This window comes from Lindgomyces ingoldianus (assembly GCF_010093535.1).
Source record: "Lindgomyces ingoldianus strain ATCC 200398 unplaced genomic scaffold BDR25scaffold_5, whole genome shotgun sequence".
NCBI lineage: Eukaryota > Fungi > Ascomycota > Dothideomycetes > Pleosporales > Lindgomycetaceae > Lindgomyces > Lindgomyces ingoldianus.
Window position 1 is genome coordinate 958,136 of NW_022985166.1, and position 15,571 is coordinate 973,706.

The 15,571-nt window shown below is 51.9% G+C and overlaps 3 protein-coding genes across 3 annotated transcripts; 1 reads left to right on the top strand and 2 right to left on the bottom strand.

Moving 5' to 3' along the window:
• Nucleotides 1-9: 9 nt before the first annotated feature.
• On the bottom strand, nucleotides 10-6,506 carry BDR25DRAFT_391492 (uncharacterized protein; the record flags this gene model as incomplete). The annotated part of the gene is made up of 18 exons (XM_033698154.1): nucleotides 10-82; nucleotides 123-373; nucleotides 410-503; nucleotides 562-594; nucleotides 631-702; nucleotides 759-984; nucleotides 1,108-1,157; nucleotides 1,230-1,249; nucleotides 1,322-1,377; nucleotides 1,413-1,437; nucleotides 1,500-1,594; nucleotides 1,631-1,967; nucleotides 2,020-2,054; nucleotides 2,116-2,144; nucleotides 2,195-2,255; nucleotides 2,297-6,160; nucleotides 6,199-6,259; nucleotides 6,312-6,506. The coding sequence occupies 18 exons, from the start codon at nucleotides 6,504-6,506 to the stop codon at nucleotides 10-12; spliced, it is 5,577 nt and encodes a 1,858-aa protein (XP_033552125.1).
• A 6,710-nt stretch (nucleotides 6,507-13,216) lies between these two features.
• BDR25DRAFT_350675 (uncharacterized protein) lies at nucleotides 13,217-14,327 on the top strand (the record flags this gene model as incomplete). The annotated part of the gene is made up of 9 exons (XM_033694734.1): nucleotides 13,217-13,259; nucleotides 13,292-13,406; nucleotides 13,481-13,569; nucleotides 13,623-13,718; nucleotides 13,745-13,858; nucleotides 13,918-14,004; nucleotides 14,037-14,058; nucleotides 14,120-14,231; nucleotides 14,292-14,327. The coding sequence occupies 9 exons, from the start codon at nucleotides 13,217-13,219 to the stop codon at nucleotides 14,325-14,327; spliced, it is 714 nt and encodes a 237-aa protein (XP_033552126.1).
• Nucleotides 14,328-14,381: 54 nt separating this feature from the next.
• On the bottom strand, nucleotides 14,382-15,347 carry BDR25DRAFT_382221 (uncharacterized protein; the record flags this gene model as incomplete). Its single annotated transcript, XM_033697763.1, has 1 exon — nucleotides 14,382-15,347. The coding sequence occupies one exon, from the start codon at nucleotides 15,345-15,347 to the stop codon at nucleotides 14,382-14,384; it is 966 nt and encodes a 321-aa protein (XP_033552127.1).
• Nucleotides 15,348-15,571: the final 224 nt, after the last annotated feature.

Genomic DNA, 15,571 nt, shown 5'->3' on the forward strand with positions numbered 1-15,571 from the left:
TAGTTGCTTTTAGTTTGGATAGGTGAAAGGAGTTCTTGATGATTGTTGTTTTTGGATGATTGGGTTGTGAATGCTGATCTGACTGACCTTTTGCGAGCGGGATATGAACCATCTTTTATAACCCCGAGCCCGCCGAGCAAGTGGGTTCGCCGAGGGGTTGAAGGTGGTTCTCGAGAGAAGACGTTACTTCCTCTACGCGGTTCCTGTACTTTTTCATCTCAAAGAGGATAATATTCGATGAACTCATTTCGAGGTGGGCAGTTAATTCAGCTGGCATGAGGATACCGTAGGATCTGGTGAGAGTGCTTGGTTTGAATTTTGCCAGCGCGTGCCTACCTAGGGTTTTCTTCGTGCAACAGGTTACGATGTCAATCTACAGGAGCCCCATTAGTCAAAGCCAAGAATCCACTCTGATCAAGTCCTCGCATACGGAAGACCTTGTTGGTTTACCAAGGTGGAGCAAACTTAGTCCGCCGTTACCTCCACTAATATCGTCGGACCACCTGTCGCAATGTCGTGTGAGAAACGGTCAATGTTTGATGCCGGATTATGCAGTGTAACCAAAGCCTACGTTGCACGAAGTAGTTACTGGTACTTTGTGCGGTGAGGATTGTTCATGGACCTTGATACTTTTCGGCATTGCGGTTATTGAACATCTCAATTTTGGTCCCATTCTGCATCTCGAATAGCATTATTGTTAACCTTGTGGCGAGGAGAATAAAATATAAATTAGGGAAGCTCAAAGACTTGGACACAACCTTTGAGCTTTTAGGAGTACTTCTTCAAACGAAGCTAAGCTGTTTGCTATACCAAACACTAAGTTAGTTGCAATGAATGCCAGGTGGTTGCTAAGGAGCGGAACGGGAATCAAATGAAGAGTTATTGCATGTGTGAATTGTAACCAGGCCAAGCCATTCTGTACAGGTGCCTGTGCTTCTCCACATAATGTGGCTGCTCCAGACGCTCCGTACCAAAACAACACTCCTCCACGACACCCCCACCAAGCTTACATGTATTAGCCACAATTCACCTCTGTCATAAAGAGAGGGCTAATACTAACTATATCTGGCTAGCTCTACCTCATTGTTAACTTCTATTTTTACCCACTACCTCCACTCTGCCCATGCTCAGGACCAGCTGGTTTGTTCTCGTATGCCCTTTCCCGGATCGGGATGTCTTGAGAAGAGCTCGTCAACTGTAAACGCAATTAAAGAAATAGTACATAACACCGGCCTGCCATCCTGAACCTCTGTGCTTCCCTTTCCTCTCCCTCTACTACGCAAATTACCTAGCCCAATCTACCTAAGGAGCACTAGGCGACAATTTCTAGTGGTGTCAAACTAAAGCCGAGTCTCTTTGGGAGCCTTTTTTGCACTTCTCAGTTCTCCCCGCTTCCCAAATCTAGAAAGCACCTTGCCCTTCCTGCCTCTTACCTACCTAATCAGCAGCTCCCCCCCCCAATCGCTAGGTCATTTTTCGCCTCCTTCTTCCACACCTACCCATTTCCCCATATGTTCTCTCCCAAAATCCTTTCGCTGCCTATAAAATCCAAATAATCTCCAAAATCGTTCTACAGGAAAGTCGCGCACAAGCCCTCAAACGGTGGGTCAACAGTGCAATTGCCGGGAACAGACGTTTAGCCATATAACCAAAGCCGTCTGGTCAACAACTGCCACGACAAAGTTGGAATTCGATTGCGATTTCTCCATTCCACCTTTTTGCTCGAGGTAGTTCGAGGTATTCCGAGTCGCGAGACGAAGTGTTGAGGGGGTTTTTGATTTTTTCTCATCAAGGGGGGCGGGGTTTCCACAGCAGAGGATGACACAAAGGGCGAGGCCAGGTGGATGAGGAAGCGAGAAAAGCTGAAAAGAATTCATTAAATCGTGATAATAATACTCACAGAAGAAGAGGACAATATATACATCCTGGAATGCTAATGTCAGTGAAGCTGAATAAAGAAATCGTGCCTAGTCATCGCAATATGCATCTTTAGCTCCCCCCTAAAAAGTAAGGCAGTACAGCCGAAGCTGCAATGAATGATGCCATATCCCTGACTCAATCGCGTATGCATTTCCATGCAGAGGTATGAGAAAGGAAAAAGCCATCGAGGCATACAATCGTACTTATACAGAATACCACCCCAACTGAGATGAACGCCAGAAGAAAATAAGGAAAACAGGTTGGTATATGGCACCCAAACACCTCCCAGCAATGAAGCGCACACCGTATATACCCACTCACATATCTTATAGGTACTGGCACAGAACAGACTACCAAAATTTCATCTTCAATCCACCGAATAAGCCTCCTTCATCCTTCTTCTTCCTGCTATCCCCATGGTGGCCACTGCGGTTAGTATCGCTTCTTCTCGGTCCCTTTGGACGGTCCTCACCATGCTTTGTGCGTGGTCGATCTGTCTCGGCTTCTCGGCTGACAGGTCGGTTTGTCTGTACTCGGCGGCTAACTGGTCTTTCTTTCTCCACCACGGAGATGCGTCGACTTCGTGGTTGGCCATGCTCAGCGATTGACACCCGTTTGCTCTGGCGGCGGCGTTCACGACGTTCTGCCGATGATGTTGATCCGACTCCAACAACAGCCGCTGCTTCATTGATGAGAGGAGAGCGAGGTTGTTCTGGTTCTACCTCTGGCATCGGCTCTAGCACAGGCTCGGGATTGGCGAGAGAAATCCCACCATCTCTTCCACCAGACATCTCCAGGTCTCGCTCTTTGACAGTCCGAGAAGCCCTTCGCTCCTCCTTCTTGCGGCGATAGTCGACTTCTTCCTCCGCAGATCTGAATGTGCGGTGATGATGGGAATGCGAGGGCCGGCGAGGTCGATGTGGACGCTCGGCTCGTTCACGACTATCACCAGATGATTGGCGGCTGCTTGAGGATCTCTCTTTTTCAACTGGATCGGTTTTCACCCGGGCAACAGGTTTAATCGACTTCGAGGTCGGAACCACGGGTTCTGTCTTGGAGCGACCAAAGAGGGAAAGACCACTAAGCAGACTGTTTCTTCGTGTACGCTGCTGAGATGACGGTGGTTCTTGAAGGCGTTCGCGAACCGTATTTCGTCGCGTGAGACCGCGAGGAGAAACTGGTGATGGTGGAGCGACTTCGTCATCCTCTTCAGCAGCCCTTCGAGCAGCGTCACGTGGTTCTTGCTGTGGCTGTTCAACCTCTGTTTTTTTGGCTTTCGAGGCGACTAGCTTTTCCTTCTCACGTTCAGCGCGGCGCTGGCGACGGAGGCGGCGTGCCTCTTCCTCATCTCGTTCGGTTTGTTCGGCCTTCTCACGCTCTGCCTCGCGCTCTGCCCGTCTAGCCTCCTTCTCGGCTTCATGCCGTTTACGTCGCTCTTCGTGCCGAATGCGTCGTTCTTCATCTTTAGCAATCCTCTCGTTCTCCAGTTGCTGAAGACGCTCTGCTTCCGCCTTCTTGGCTGCGCGATGTTCCTCCCGTCTCTGTCGGCGTTCTTCCTCCGCTGCTTCCTCTTCCTCGCGAGCTGGCCTCTCCTTCTCTGCCCGTCGAGTCTCATGGCGTTTGCGTCGCTCAATCTCTGCTTCTTTGGCTTCGAGTACACGCCGTTTGTTCTCCTTATCATCACCCCTCTCACGGTGGCGGTGAGATCTTTCGCGATGCTCTCGCTCTTTGCTGCTGCTCTTCTCGCGCTCATCATCTTTCACGTGTTCCCTAGCTTTGCCTTTTCCGCGACCAGTATCGTCCTTGCTGGTCATGCTATCTCGTCTCTTGCGTGCAGAACCGCCAAACTTTGCAGCCGCCATCATGGCAAATGTGTTGAGAGCGGGCCTCTCTTGATTGCTGCTATTACTTTCGCGCCGCCGATGCGACCGGTGCTTGCTGTCATGCTGCGAGTGCGAATGACGCCTTCGTCGCTTCTCCTTAGACGGTGAAGCTGGTGATTCTTCAGGAGCAGGCTCGTCCACGACGGCACTTTCGTTCAGGGGGGTTGATGGGGGAGGAGGGTCATCCTGAGGGCCTTCTTGTGTCGCACTCTCGATTTCCTTTGGTGCGGAAGCCTCTTCTTGCTCAGGTTTTACAGGGAGAACCTCCTGTGCTGCCTCCGGGACGGCAGTTACTTCTTGCTCGGCTTGAATTTCCTCTTGCCTCGGCTCTTTGCGGACATCCTCTTGATTTGGCTCCTCCGGGACGTCCTCTTGGATGAGTTCTTCCTGGGCTTCTGCTTGCTTTGGTTCATCCGGGACGTTCTCTTGGTTGAGTTCTTCCTGGGCTTCTGCTTGCTGTGGCTCCTCTGGGACACTCTCTTGTTTTGGCTCTTCTCGAGCTTCATCTTGCTTTGACTCTTCCTGAATCTCCTCTTGCTTTTCTGGCTCTTCGTGGGCATCTTCTTGTTTCGTATCTCTGACGACCTCTTCCACAACTGGTACTTCAATGTCCTCAACAGCGGGTAGATTCCCTTCCTCTTGTTTTGGTTCTTCAGCAATTTGGGGAGCTTGAGGCTCAATCGCCATCTCCACGGGTGATTCTTCGGTTGGGGCTTCGACAGCCTCCGGCTCAATTTTTGCCTCGGGTTCCGTTTGCTCCAGTTCTGCGGGAGTTTTTAGGGCTGAAGTTTCGGTCACTTCTTGCTCCTTTTGAGGCTCTGGTGCTAATGGCTCATCAACAGACTCTTGTCCCGCCACCTGAGTCACTACGCCTGGTGACTCCTCATTCGACTGTTCCGTGAGAGGTTCTACCATTCTAGGACTATCCCGGGTATCCCCTTCACCAATGTTGGGTTCATTTTCCTGGTTCCCGCACTCACAAAGGTCAACGGTTGGAAGGTCCTCTGGCTCTGTTGACTTGTCCAGTTTCTCGTTTTCGAGTCGGGGAGATGTTTCCGCTTTCTCAGCCTGCAGCAAGGGGTCGGTACTTTGATTTTCAAGCGTCGTCTCCTTAACCTGGCCAACATTTTCTTCTCTCTCTCGACCTTGCTCTAGCGCTGGCTCTGGGCTCGACTCAACCATAGTCGGCTCTAGAGCAGAGATATTTTCTGAACCGCCGCCCTGTTCTGTTTGTGGTTCTTCGTTCCCTTCACCCTGCTCGGTTTCACGGGGTTCTGCTGCTTCTGCGTCTATTTCTACTGGCTTACTCTCCACCATTGACTCAATATCTGGGTTTGCCGAGACCCCCAGAATCTCAGGTGCTGCGTCCTGAGCATCTGGGAGCTGACCTTCGCCGCTGGGTTCAATTGGTTCCTCCAAGGCTTTGAGCTCTAGATTATCATTTGGATTTCCCTCAGTTTGAGGCCCATCATCCGCGACAGCCTCTTGTTCAGCCTTTGGCATTTTGCTAGCTTCAGGTTGAGATGTCTCTGGAATTTCCGAGGGATCTAGTCCGGGATCCTGTGCATCGTTTGCCTCTATGTTTTCTGTGACCTGTGTTTCAAAAGAAGGCGGGGTCACCTGCTCCTCGAGCTTGGGTTCCGCGGGCGCAGATTTAGTGGATTCACTTATTGTCTCGGAATTACCACTGATGTCTGCTTGGCTCGAGGGTTGATCCTCAATGATAGTAGACTCTGTGGTCAGGTCAGAGATTAGCTCGCTGGCTGTCTCGTCTGATTTGGTATTTTCCGTACTCTCACGGACTACCTCTTGCTCTGGAAGAATGCTAGATTCTTCCGCTTGCGTATTGTCTAGAGCAGCTTCAGCCTTAGCTCCTTCAGTCAATTCTGTGACCGTCGGTATTTGGGGCTCTTGAATAGCCTTGTCAGAGCCGGATTCCTGGATTTCTTCCACAGGCGTATCTGGTTGCTCTGGAGCAAGATTTTCCGGCTCTGGGGTTATACTATCTCGGACGTCACCTTGGGTGTCAACGTCACCGGTTTGATCAACTATGGGCTCAGCGGGTTCAACAGACTCGACTTCAGGATTAGTTGAGGTACTTTCCTCAGTCCCTACAGGGACCTGAAGATTCTCGGGTTGATCCTTAGCTTCGGTGTTGATTTTCTCGCAATCTTCTTGTTGCAGATATTTCTCATCAACAATCTCTGTTTCAAACAGTTTTTCTGAATTGGAATTGTCTGGTGGTGGGTCTCCAGAGTCCTTTGCTGCTTCGCACTCTAGCGGTTCTGCTTCGGTCGCTTCGCCAACCGAAACAGCTAGATGATTTTCTGAGCTGTCTTTTTCAACTAGATCGTCCGCTGGGAAGTCATTGAAAGGTAACACAGGTGGGGCAGACTCTGCGGGAGGTTCGTCCAAGTTGACTTCGGGGATTTCCGCTTCAGGCACCGGAGATTGTTCTACATTTAGTCAGACAGGCCGATAAACACAGAGGCACATAAAAGCGAGCACTAAGAGGAAAAACAAAGGTGTCTGTATCAAGGGGGGCGAGAGAAATACGATGCAAAACGAAGAGAGTTGGGGAGGAAGGATGATCACGCGTGGGGTAGTGTGAGACAAAGTAAGTTCAAGGGTGAGGGATGCGCAGAGCACCAACACCCAACTGAAAGTATTGGGCGCGACACGCGGCAAAATACCTGCATGCATGAGGAGATGCATGCGTTACACGTGATGATAAGACGGCTTAGTCAATCCGTCATGGCCGCCGATTGCGGAGGATGGAGCATGTGGCTGCCCAGGTGGCTACCATGTGCAAAAGTGCTATTGGATAACAACTGGGGATGATTGGAGGTGGAATATGTGAAAGTTGGAAGGTTCACATGAAATAGTAGAAGAGTGGAAAGAAAATGTTTAGGACGTACCAACTGAGCCCAAAGGAGTCTCTCCAACACCTGGCATCGTCGGTTCGCTCTCTTTCTCCTCTGCTTCTTCCAGGCCATTCGGATCGATTCCTATGCTATCATTTTGGGCAATTATTTCGCCGCCCCTCCCTAAGTTTTGTTGTTGACTCGAATCGGTCTCCTCAGATTCTGTATGCTTGGAAGATATGCTCTCGGTAGGTGCAATAACATTCTCGTCTCCAGCATCACCGGAAGTCTCGCCTGTGCCCTCATTGTGAACGGTTGCCTCTACTTCTGTCCCTAGGTCTTGTTGTTCACTCGAATCGATCTCAGGTTCTGTTTGCTTGGAAGGGATGCTGTCAGTGGGTGCAGAAACAGCCTCGGCTCCAGCATCGCCAGAAATGTGCTCGTCTGTGCCCTCAAGGGTTACATCAAGTCCTTGTAGGGACACCTCTTCGACTCCGGCTTTCCCGCCATCTGTAGGACATGGTTGAGGTGAAGGGTCTTCCTGTCCCGGCAAAGTTACGGTCTCCATAGTACACTGGGATGTATCGATTTCTGAATCAGCGTTGGATAGAAGGCTTGAACTAGAACGACCTTCTGGGGGTTCGGCCAGCGTATACTTGGTCTCTTCTGCTAAGTCTTTGGTGACTGGTTCAACTTGCGTGTCGCTTGGCGCTACCGTGTCCTGAGGCTTATCCTCCTCGCTGCTGAGCTTGACGACCGCCTGCAATTCAGAACTCTCCGTTGGCTTGTCCCCACTGTCGGTTTCTCCTTTGGTGTCACCCACTTCTTTATCTTCGACTAGGAGTTCAGTTTCCTCTTTATTGTCCATGTTTGATTGTAACTCGGCCACGCTTTCCTGGACGATGGCACCCTCAGGTGGTGGTTCATTAAGTTGTTCACTAGCCTGCGTCGCATTTTCGCTTTGTGAAGGGGACAAATCCGTTTCTCCAGGCTCGTTAGGAGCTAATGCATCACCACTCTCCACGTTCCCCGGCTTGCTCGAGTCGGTATCTTCGCCTCCGCCGCCCTCAGGAGCCTCTACATTTTCAGGGAAATCTGTGGTACTCACTTCTTTGCTCTGCAAGCTGTCTTCCGCTGCTTCGGTTGGGCTGCTTGCGTCTACTTGGATTTCACTGCCAGAATCGAGCGAGGCAGGTCGGGAATTGCTGCTGTCGCCGAGAACTATCTCGTTTGTCCCAGGGCTGAGTTCCTGCATATGTTCAACCTCTTCGCAGGTAGATTTGGGAAGTTGCTCCGTCGTCACACCCTGACTTTGCGAGTGGTCGGGTTGACTATCTGATAGAGGAGCCGCGTCAAGATCCTCACCTACACTCTCACTATTGGCTGGAACATCACCGTCGCTAGAAGTAGCGGTCGGTTCCTTGTGGGTCAGGACAACCGCTTCGACTATCTCATCCACCTGAGTCTGATCGCCTTCTTGACCGCTACTCGCCTCCAGCTCAGGGTCGGGTTTTGATTCCTCAAAAGTGGAGGCAAACGGCTCTTGAGCGATGTCAGTTTCTTTAGCGACCTCTTTGCTGTCTTGAATGTCGGCATTCTCAATATCTTTGGCACAGCTACCCGCACTATCCTCATCCTGGTAAACAACAGCGCCTTCAGCTGTCACGTTTGCGTTTCGCCCATTAGCCACGTCCTCACTTTGGCTAGAGCTACTATCAACAGCGGCTCCGTCCGGATTTTCAACCTGATCCTGATTGGTTGGGGTTTCCTCTTTCAAGGGCGTTTGGCCGACAGCTGGTTTTTGGACCAAGCCATCTTCAACATGGGCCTGCGGAGCACTCACGCATTCCTCCGCAGGCTTAAATGCTATGATTTCGCAAGATGGTTCCGACTCCTTGGATACATCCTCGCCCCGCTCGTCTGTACCATCAATAACAGAGCCTTGGTCAATCGTCTCTATAGATGCCTGCTCAACCTCAGGCTCCGTTTTGATCGTGTCCTGGTTGACAACAAGCGGCGCCAATTCCTCAGGGTGTTGTGCGATGCTAGGCTGCTGTTCTGGCACAGGTTTTTCGACAACAACAGACTCTATTGTGCTGTCATCCTCGAGGTTAGATTGCGCTTCATTCGCAGAATTATCGACGGGCTGTTCATTTGACACAGGTTCTTGTTCTTGCTCGACTAGAGGCTGCTGTTCAACCACAGACTCTGCGTCACCGACGGGCTCCGAGACAGTCTCCTGTTCTTCTCCACTGAGCAGAGGCGCTTCACTCGGAGCGGATTCTTCACTCGGTGGGGACTCTTCGTCCGACTGGATTTCTTCACTCAACGGGCTAGGCGTTTCCCCTTTTTCTTTAGTCGAGGGTGCTACTCCGCTGGGCTTAGGATCCTCGTTCGGCGTACCCCCTTCGCCTGGTGTAGACTCCTCCTTGGGACTAGGTTCTACTGCACCTGGGGTAGATTGTTCGCTGGGCAACGGAGACGCCTCACTCAATGGAGACTCTTCACTGGACGTGGGCTCTACTGCGGCTAGTGTGGATTCTTCAGACAGTGCGGGGTCTTCGTTTACTACCGTCTCCTCTGCAGGCTTTGTAGGTGAGGTGTCCCTTAGCAGGGAGTTTTCGCTGGGCGGGGACCCTACTGCCGCTTGTGTGGACTCTTCGGACTGCGTGGACTGTTCTATTACTACCGCCTCTTCAACAGGTTCTATAGGTGAGGTATCACTCGACAGGGACTCTTCGCCTGGCGAGGGCTCTTCTACGGCGGGTTTGATTTCTTCGGGCGGCGCTGACTGTTCCTCAACTACCGCTTCCTTGACAGGTTGCGCGGGAGAGGTGTCATTTGATAGGGACTCTCCGCTGGGGGTGGGCTCCTCACTGAGCGTGGGTTCTACTGCGACCGGAGTGGATTCTTCGGGTGGCGCGGACTGTTCATTTACTACCGTTTCCTCAACAGGTTCCGTGGGAGAGATGTCGTTTGGCAAGGAATCTCCGCTGGGAATGGGCTCCTCACTGGACATGGGCTCTACTGCAACCGGAGTGGATTCTTCGGATAATGCGGACTGTTCGTTTACTGCCGCTTCCTCAACAGGTTCCATGGGAGAGGTATCATTTGACAGGGACTCTCCGCCGGGGTGGGGCTCCTCACTGGACATAGGCTCTACTGCAACCGGAGTGGGTTCTTCGGATAGCGCGGACTGTTCGTTTACTGCCACTTCCTCAACAGGTTCCGTGGGAGAGGTATCATTTGACAGGGACTCTCCGGCGGGAGTGGGCTCCTCAATGGACATGGGCTCTACTGCAGCCAGAGTGGGTTCTTCGGATAGCGCGGACTGTTCGTTTACTGCCACTTCCTCAACAGGTTCCGTGGGAGAGGTATCATTTAAGGACTCTCCGCTGGGAGTGGGCTCCTCACTGAACGTGGGTTCTACTGCGGCCGGGGTGGATTCTTCGGGTGGCGCAGACTGTTCGTTCACTACCACTCCCTCAACAGGTTCCGTGGGAGAGATCCCGTTTGGCAGGGACTCTCCACTGGGAATGGGCTCCTCACTGGACGTGGGCTCTACTGCAACCGGAGTGGATTCTTCGGATGGCACAGACTGTTCGTTTACTACCACTCCCTCGGCAGTTTCTGTAGGAGAGGTGTCGTCTGACAGGGACTCTCCGCTGGGAGTGGGCTCCTCACTGGACGTGGGCTCTACTGCGACCGGAGTGGATTCTTCAGATGGCGCAGACTGTTCGCTTACTACCACTCCCTCAGCAGTTTCTGTAGGAGAGGTGTCGTCTGACAGGGACTCTCCGCTGGGAGTGGGCTCCTCACTGGACGTGGGCTCTGCTGCAACCGGAGCGGATTCTTCGGATGGCGCGGACTGTTCGCTTGCTACCACCTCAACAGGTTCCGTAGGAGAGGTGTCGTTTGACAAGGACTCTCCGCTGAGAGTGGGCTCCTCACTGGACGTAGACTCTACTACAGCTGGGGTGGATTCTTCGGGTGGCGCGGACTCTTCGTTCACTACCGTCTCCCCCACAACCGGCTCAGTGGGTGAGTTGTTCTGTGTCTCACTTTTCTCGCCTGCTTCTAATACTCCTTTGCCATCGTCGTTCAACGAGCTAGATCCCTTCTTACCTGCTTTTTTGCCCTTCGCAGCCTTTTTGTCCTTTTCCTCTTGCTTCTTCTTCTTCCGTTCATCGGCTCTGCTCGGCTTCTTTTTGGCAGAAGGAAGTGGTGCGTCCTTCTCGACGACCTTCTTCTTCTCATCTTTCGTTGGCTTGGAGGGTTTGTTCTTGTCCTTCTCCTTTCCCTTCTCCTTCTCCTTCTCCTTTTCTGGGACCTTCTTTTTGCTCTCTTTTGGAGGCGCTGGAGGAGGAGGGGGTTCTTTGATCCGAATGAAAGCATTAACTTTGGTCTTCCCGCCCGGTTTTGCCTTCTTTTCATCCTTCTTCTTCTTCTTTCCGATGTTGCTAGACTCTGGATCTTTGACGTCAGGCGAAAAGTGGACACTCTTTTCCTCGTGGGGTTGGGAGGACTTTGGAGCAACCTGCTCGGACTCACCACTCTTGGGCTCTGTAACCGGTTCCGGGGCCGGTTCGGCCGGCGGAGGCGGCGGAGGCTGCTCTGAAGCTGCTGGTTCGCTCGGCTCTGGCTGGCTTGGAGCGGGTTGATCTTCCTGTGATGGGGATTCGTTATTTTCAGGGACTTTGATTGTTGGGGTTTCAGAAGGTGGGGAAGGAGTGTCGTCCTCAAGGGCTACGCCGCCTTGCTCCTCTCCTCCATCTGGATTCTGTGCCTCGGGTTCGATGGGGTTTAACCCAGAGTCGTCCGCCGATTTTTCTACGGGCGTGGTTGATATCTCAGACCCAACAGCAAGGGTCCGATCATTTCCGCCATCGCCTTCGCCACTCTCTCCGGGTAGAGACGGCTCATCCTTTGTATTCACAACTACAGCCTCACGGTCCCCATCACTCAGCTTCTCCCCTTGAGTCTCGCCTTCGGGGGTATTTCCACTTGTTTCTGGGACACAAGGTACTTCGGGACTGGTTGTACTCACTTCATTTGGTGAGCTCTGAGGGGGAGCCACTTTTAGTTGATCACTTTCACTAGGCGCCTCTAGCGCTGCCGGTGGAGGAGGTGGAGGACTGGCTTCTTCTACCGGCAGTGGTTCAGGAGCTGGGGGAGGGGGAGCTTCTACGATTGGCGCTTCAACGGGAAGAGCTCCAGACATCGCTGGTGCTCCCGACGGACCTGTGCTTCGTTAATTGAAACTATGCGATTCCACAACATTGATAGATACACACCTGCTTGCGCTTCATCTTCCTCATCGCTCGAATTGGAAAGTTGCTCGATGCCAGGATGGTAGAATGTCGGTGCAGATAATATCACTCGTCTATAAGCGTGTGGCTGTGGAGCACCTGGAGAATGGTAGAGAGGCTTTCCCGGACTCAACGCGCTGGAATACGGGTTGGCCCATGGTGAAATTGAGACATTAGCAAAATGCTGCATTGTTGCACGAGAGTGGCAGTGGTCCCCAAAGGTCAAAAGGATTGATAAGTAGTGCTACCGTGATTTCTTACGCCCCCTTTGGGCCATCACTGTGAACAGAAAAAGAGGCGCGCAATCACAACATAAAACGTGGGGTGAGGGGATTTGAATGCGGAGAGGCGAATGAGATGCAAGTGAAGAGAAAAGTATAATTTTGGGAGAGATCGTGGCTCGATGCGATGAGACAGAAACGCCAATTGAATCGGACGAAAGACCGGCTAGGTCAGATGTCACAAGACGATTGAGAGAAAAATCCCAAGGACTGAATTCGAAGCCTCCACGGAGTCGATGAAATGGATCGGAAGTCTCAAGTTGGCATACCCGTGCTTTCCCGGAGCGAGTCGTTGGGAAGGCGAGGCTTGGCCTGGAGCCATTGGAGCCACGTCGAGCAGAGTTCGCTCAGAGCGTGAGAGAATTGAGGCCCGAAAGTGGGTGGGCCATGCAGCCATTGTTACCTTGTGCAGGCGAATTTGCCCACTGGGAGGTGATGCAGCGTTAGCAGTCCGTATCCCTATTGGGTCTGCAGCGCAACGTTCCAACGGCCTCTAAGACGTGCAGCGGGCGAGGATAAGGCGTGGGATGTGTGTTTGAGTCGGCCGGCAGCGCCATCCCACACAGCACCGCTGAAGCCGGCCAGGCGGGTCGGCAATCAATGCAAGGGCACATTGGACGTGATGTCGCCTGAGAGGAAGTTGATGAAAGGATGAATGGGGTACTGACGTGTTCATCGAGTCGCGAATGGAGGAAGAGCAGTGATAGGCTCGCTTATGGGACCAATTCTGGACTAGCCGACACGCTGGGAAGCCTCACTCCCCTCTCTTTGCCCAACGTGGGGCACAGACAGAGGATACAAGCCTGATCTCTCATTGTAACGCGCCGTGTCAATGAAGAGTGCTAACTGGGTTCCCCTTCCATTGGTGTGTTGCGGCTCTTGGACACAATGCAACCACCCTTCTTCGGGAAGCACCCATCCCCCGTCATCACGCTGTTGACGTGCATCCCGAAGATGGGATGTCGGAATTTTGCGCAGCGGCTAGCGAGCTTGATTTAAATGGTAAAACAAGGCTGGCGGACGAATGCGATCAGCAAACGTGTTCAATCCTCAGTGCCTGAATACCCCAATCATCCTGTGTGGGGAAGTGGCTGATTTCTCCAGACCTTCCGCGTCCTTCTATTACTGGTCTCAACAGACCCCAGGATAGTGCAAGCCCCTGCGGCTGTGATTGGATGAAAGACTTTTGAGGGGCGACGTACAGACGTTCATGCCTATTCGAGTTGCATTCGCAGATCCAGCGGGCGCAGCCGTCTGAACGTTCACGAGCAAGCCGGAGACACGTTTGCCTTCAACACGGATCACCCAGACGGTTAGAGAGGAAGTTTAGACGGCGTGGAAATATACCGAATGATCCGCAATCAGAGGCGAGAATTCTGCCAGGATTAAGTCAAGGCGGCGCTAACCTCAGAGCTGCCGAAGGTCTCATGTGCCTTCCGATATCGCCTTACCTGGTTGCGGGTCGAAGTGCATGATCGATGTGGAAGTATTCTGCATTCTATCCCCTAACATGGAACATAACAGGTTAATTCACGACAGAAACTGGATCCTCTTGATGCTCGCTCTAATCCCAACAAGTGTAGCAAACAGCCGAAACCATGGTCACGGCTCACGTGATGTGATAACATACTCTGTATCGGAAGGTTTCATGGTCGTACAGTGTCTCAATCTCTAATCACTAAAACAATTGCGAACGACTATCTAGCAGCTAAAGGGACCTTAACTAGAAAGTGTGAGAATGATGCGAGTGATCATTTGCATGCTCGACGCCCGAGCAAGTGCTGAGAGCTGCTCACATCATGTCAGAGTGCAAAATCCAGAGGGCAAAAGGAACAAGAAATCCCGCACCAACTCTGACACAGATTTGCGATGCCACATGACCTAATTAAGTTTCCTTCAGATCAAAAAAAGGAAAGGAAAAACCCCCTTCCGCCCATGAATACAGCAATTCCCTCAACAATATTCGCGATCCAGGTCTTTTCAAGAATTAGCTAAGAAAAAAGGAAAAGCAATAAATCTGCCAGCCAAGCTGAGCCTGCACTCGCCATATCTGTTCTTTCTTCGCCCTGAGATCTGGTTGTTGTTGAGTCGCTACATTATCTTCATTCCCGCCGCCCTCTGGTGCTACATGACATCTCCTGTGACCTTCCCGCCATTGTACTCCTCGTTCCGTTTAGCACGGGCTTTAAGAGCTAAGCTAGCATTGATCTTCTTCCAGATGTGCTCTTTCTTGGTAGCCACCAGGACCAGGTCATGGCTACTATCGCCTGATTTCTCTTGGCTAATATTTTCAGGCACGTCCTGCCCGCTCGTGTCCCCTCCCTGAGTGTTAAGCTTCGAGGAAATACCTGTGAGAACTTTTCCGAACCTCCCCACGCATTGCCTCAATTCCCAGTTCTTCAATTTCATTCGTTGTAGGGCCCCGCGATAGAATCCTTGTATATTGCCCTTATCCGGAGGGCAAAGCTTCAGAGGGTGTCGAAGCTCGGGATTCTTATCGAGATTGAAAAGCGGGATGGGTCTCGTCTTCTTTCTCCTCCTCGATATACGATCTATCTTTCCCGGGACAATCGATTGCAGTTTCGAGTGGAATGGATAGCCCAATTCAGCGAGCGTAAATGTATCGATCATAGGAGGCGACCCAGATGCTGGGGTCAGCGTGATTGCGGGCACACTGTTCTGGCGCCGAAGAAGAGTGACAGTGTCGGAGTTTACTGACTCGCTCTCGAAGGCATCAGCGCTGAAGTGCCCGATCTCGAACCCTTCCATATCGAGTTCAGGGTATTGGGCATCTGAAGAGATGCGTTGAGGATCACTTAACCTGCCGCTATTATGGTCTCTATGTTGAGTTGGGAGTTCGGTAGCAGTATTCTCCGGGTCGAAACGAAGCTTGCGGGCGATATCAACCATGGAGATACCTTCGGAGGGTTGTTCGCCAACATGGTCGTTGCTACGGTCTGACGGTTTGACACTGTAGTCTGATGCGGAAGTGCTCTCTGGCCTCTGGTTTGTGTCGGAAAGCCTCAGGTGTGGGGTGTCTGTACATTCGGTCATGGCGGAGGCCAAAGACCTGATGTTCATCAAAGACATGACAGCCGTGAATGCACAGGTATGATGCCACGCGGTACTGTGAATGGGGTGATGTAGGCTACGGGATGCAACGAGTAGTGTGGTGCAAATAGCTGTGAGATGTAGAATGAGGGGATGAAAGGAGATACGAGTAGACGCATAGCCAGCTTTATTGAACAAGTTCGGCGGAGCTTTTTTAGCCCAAAATTCAACTATGGTTCAGTCGCGACTATCAACAGTATTGC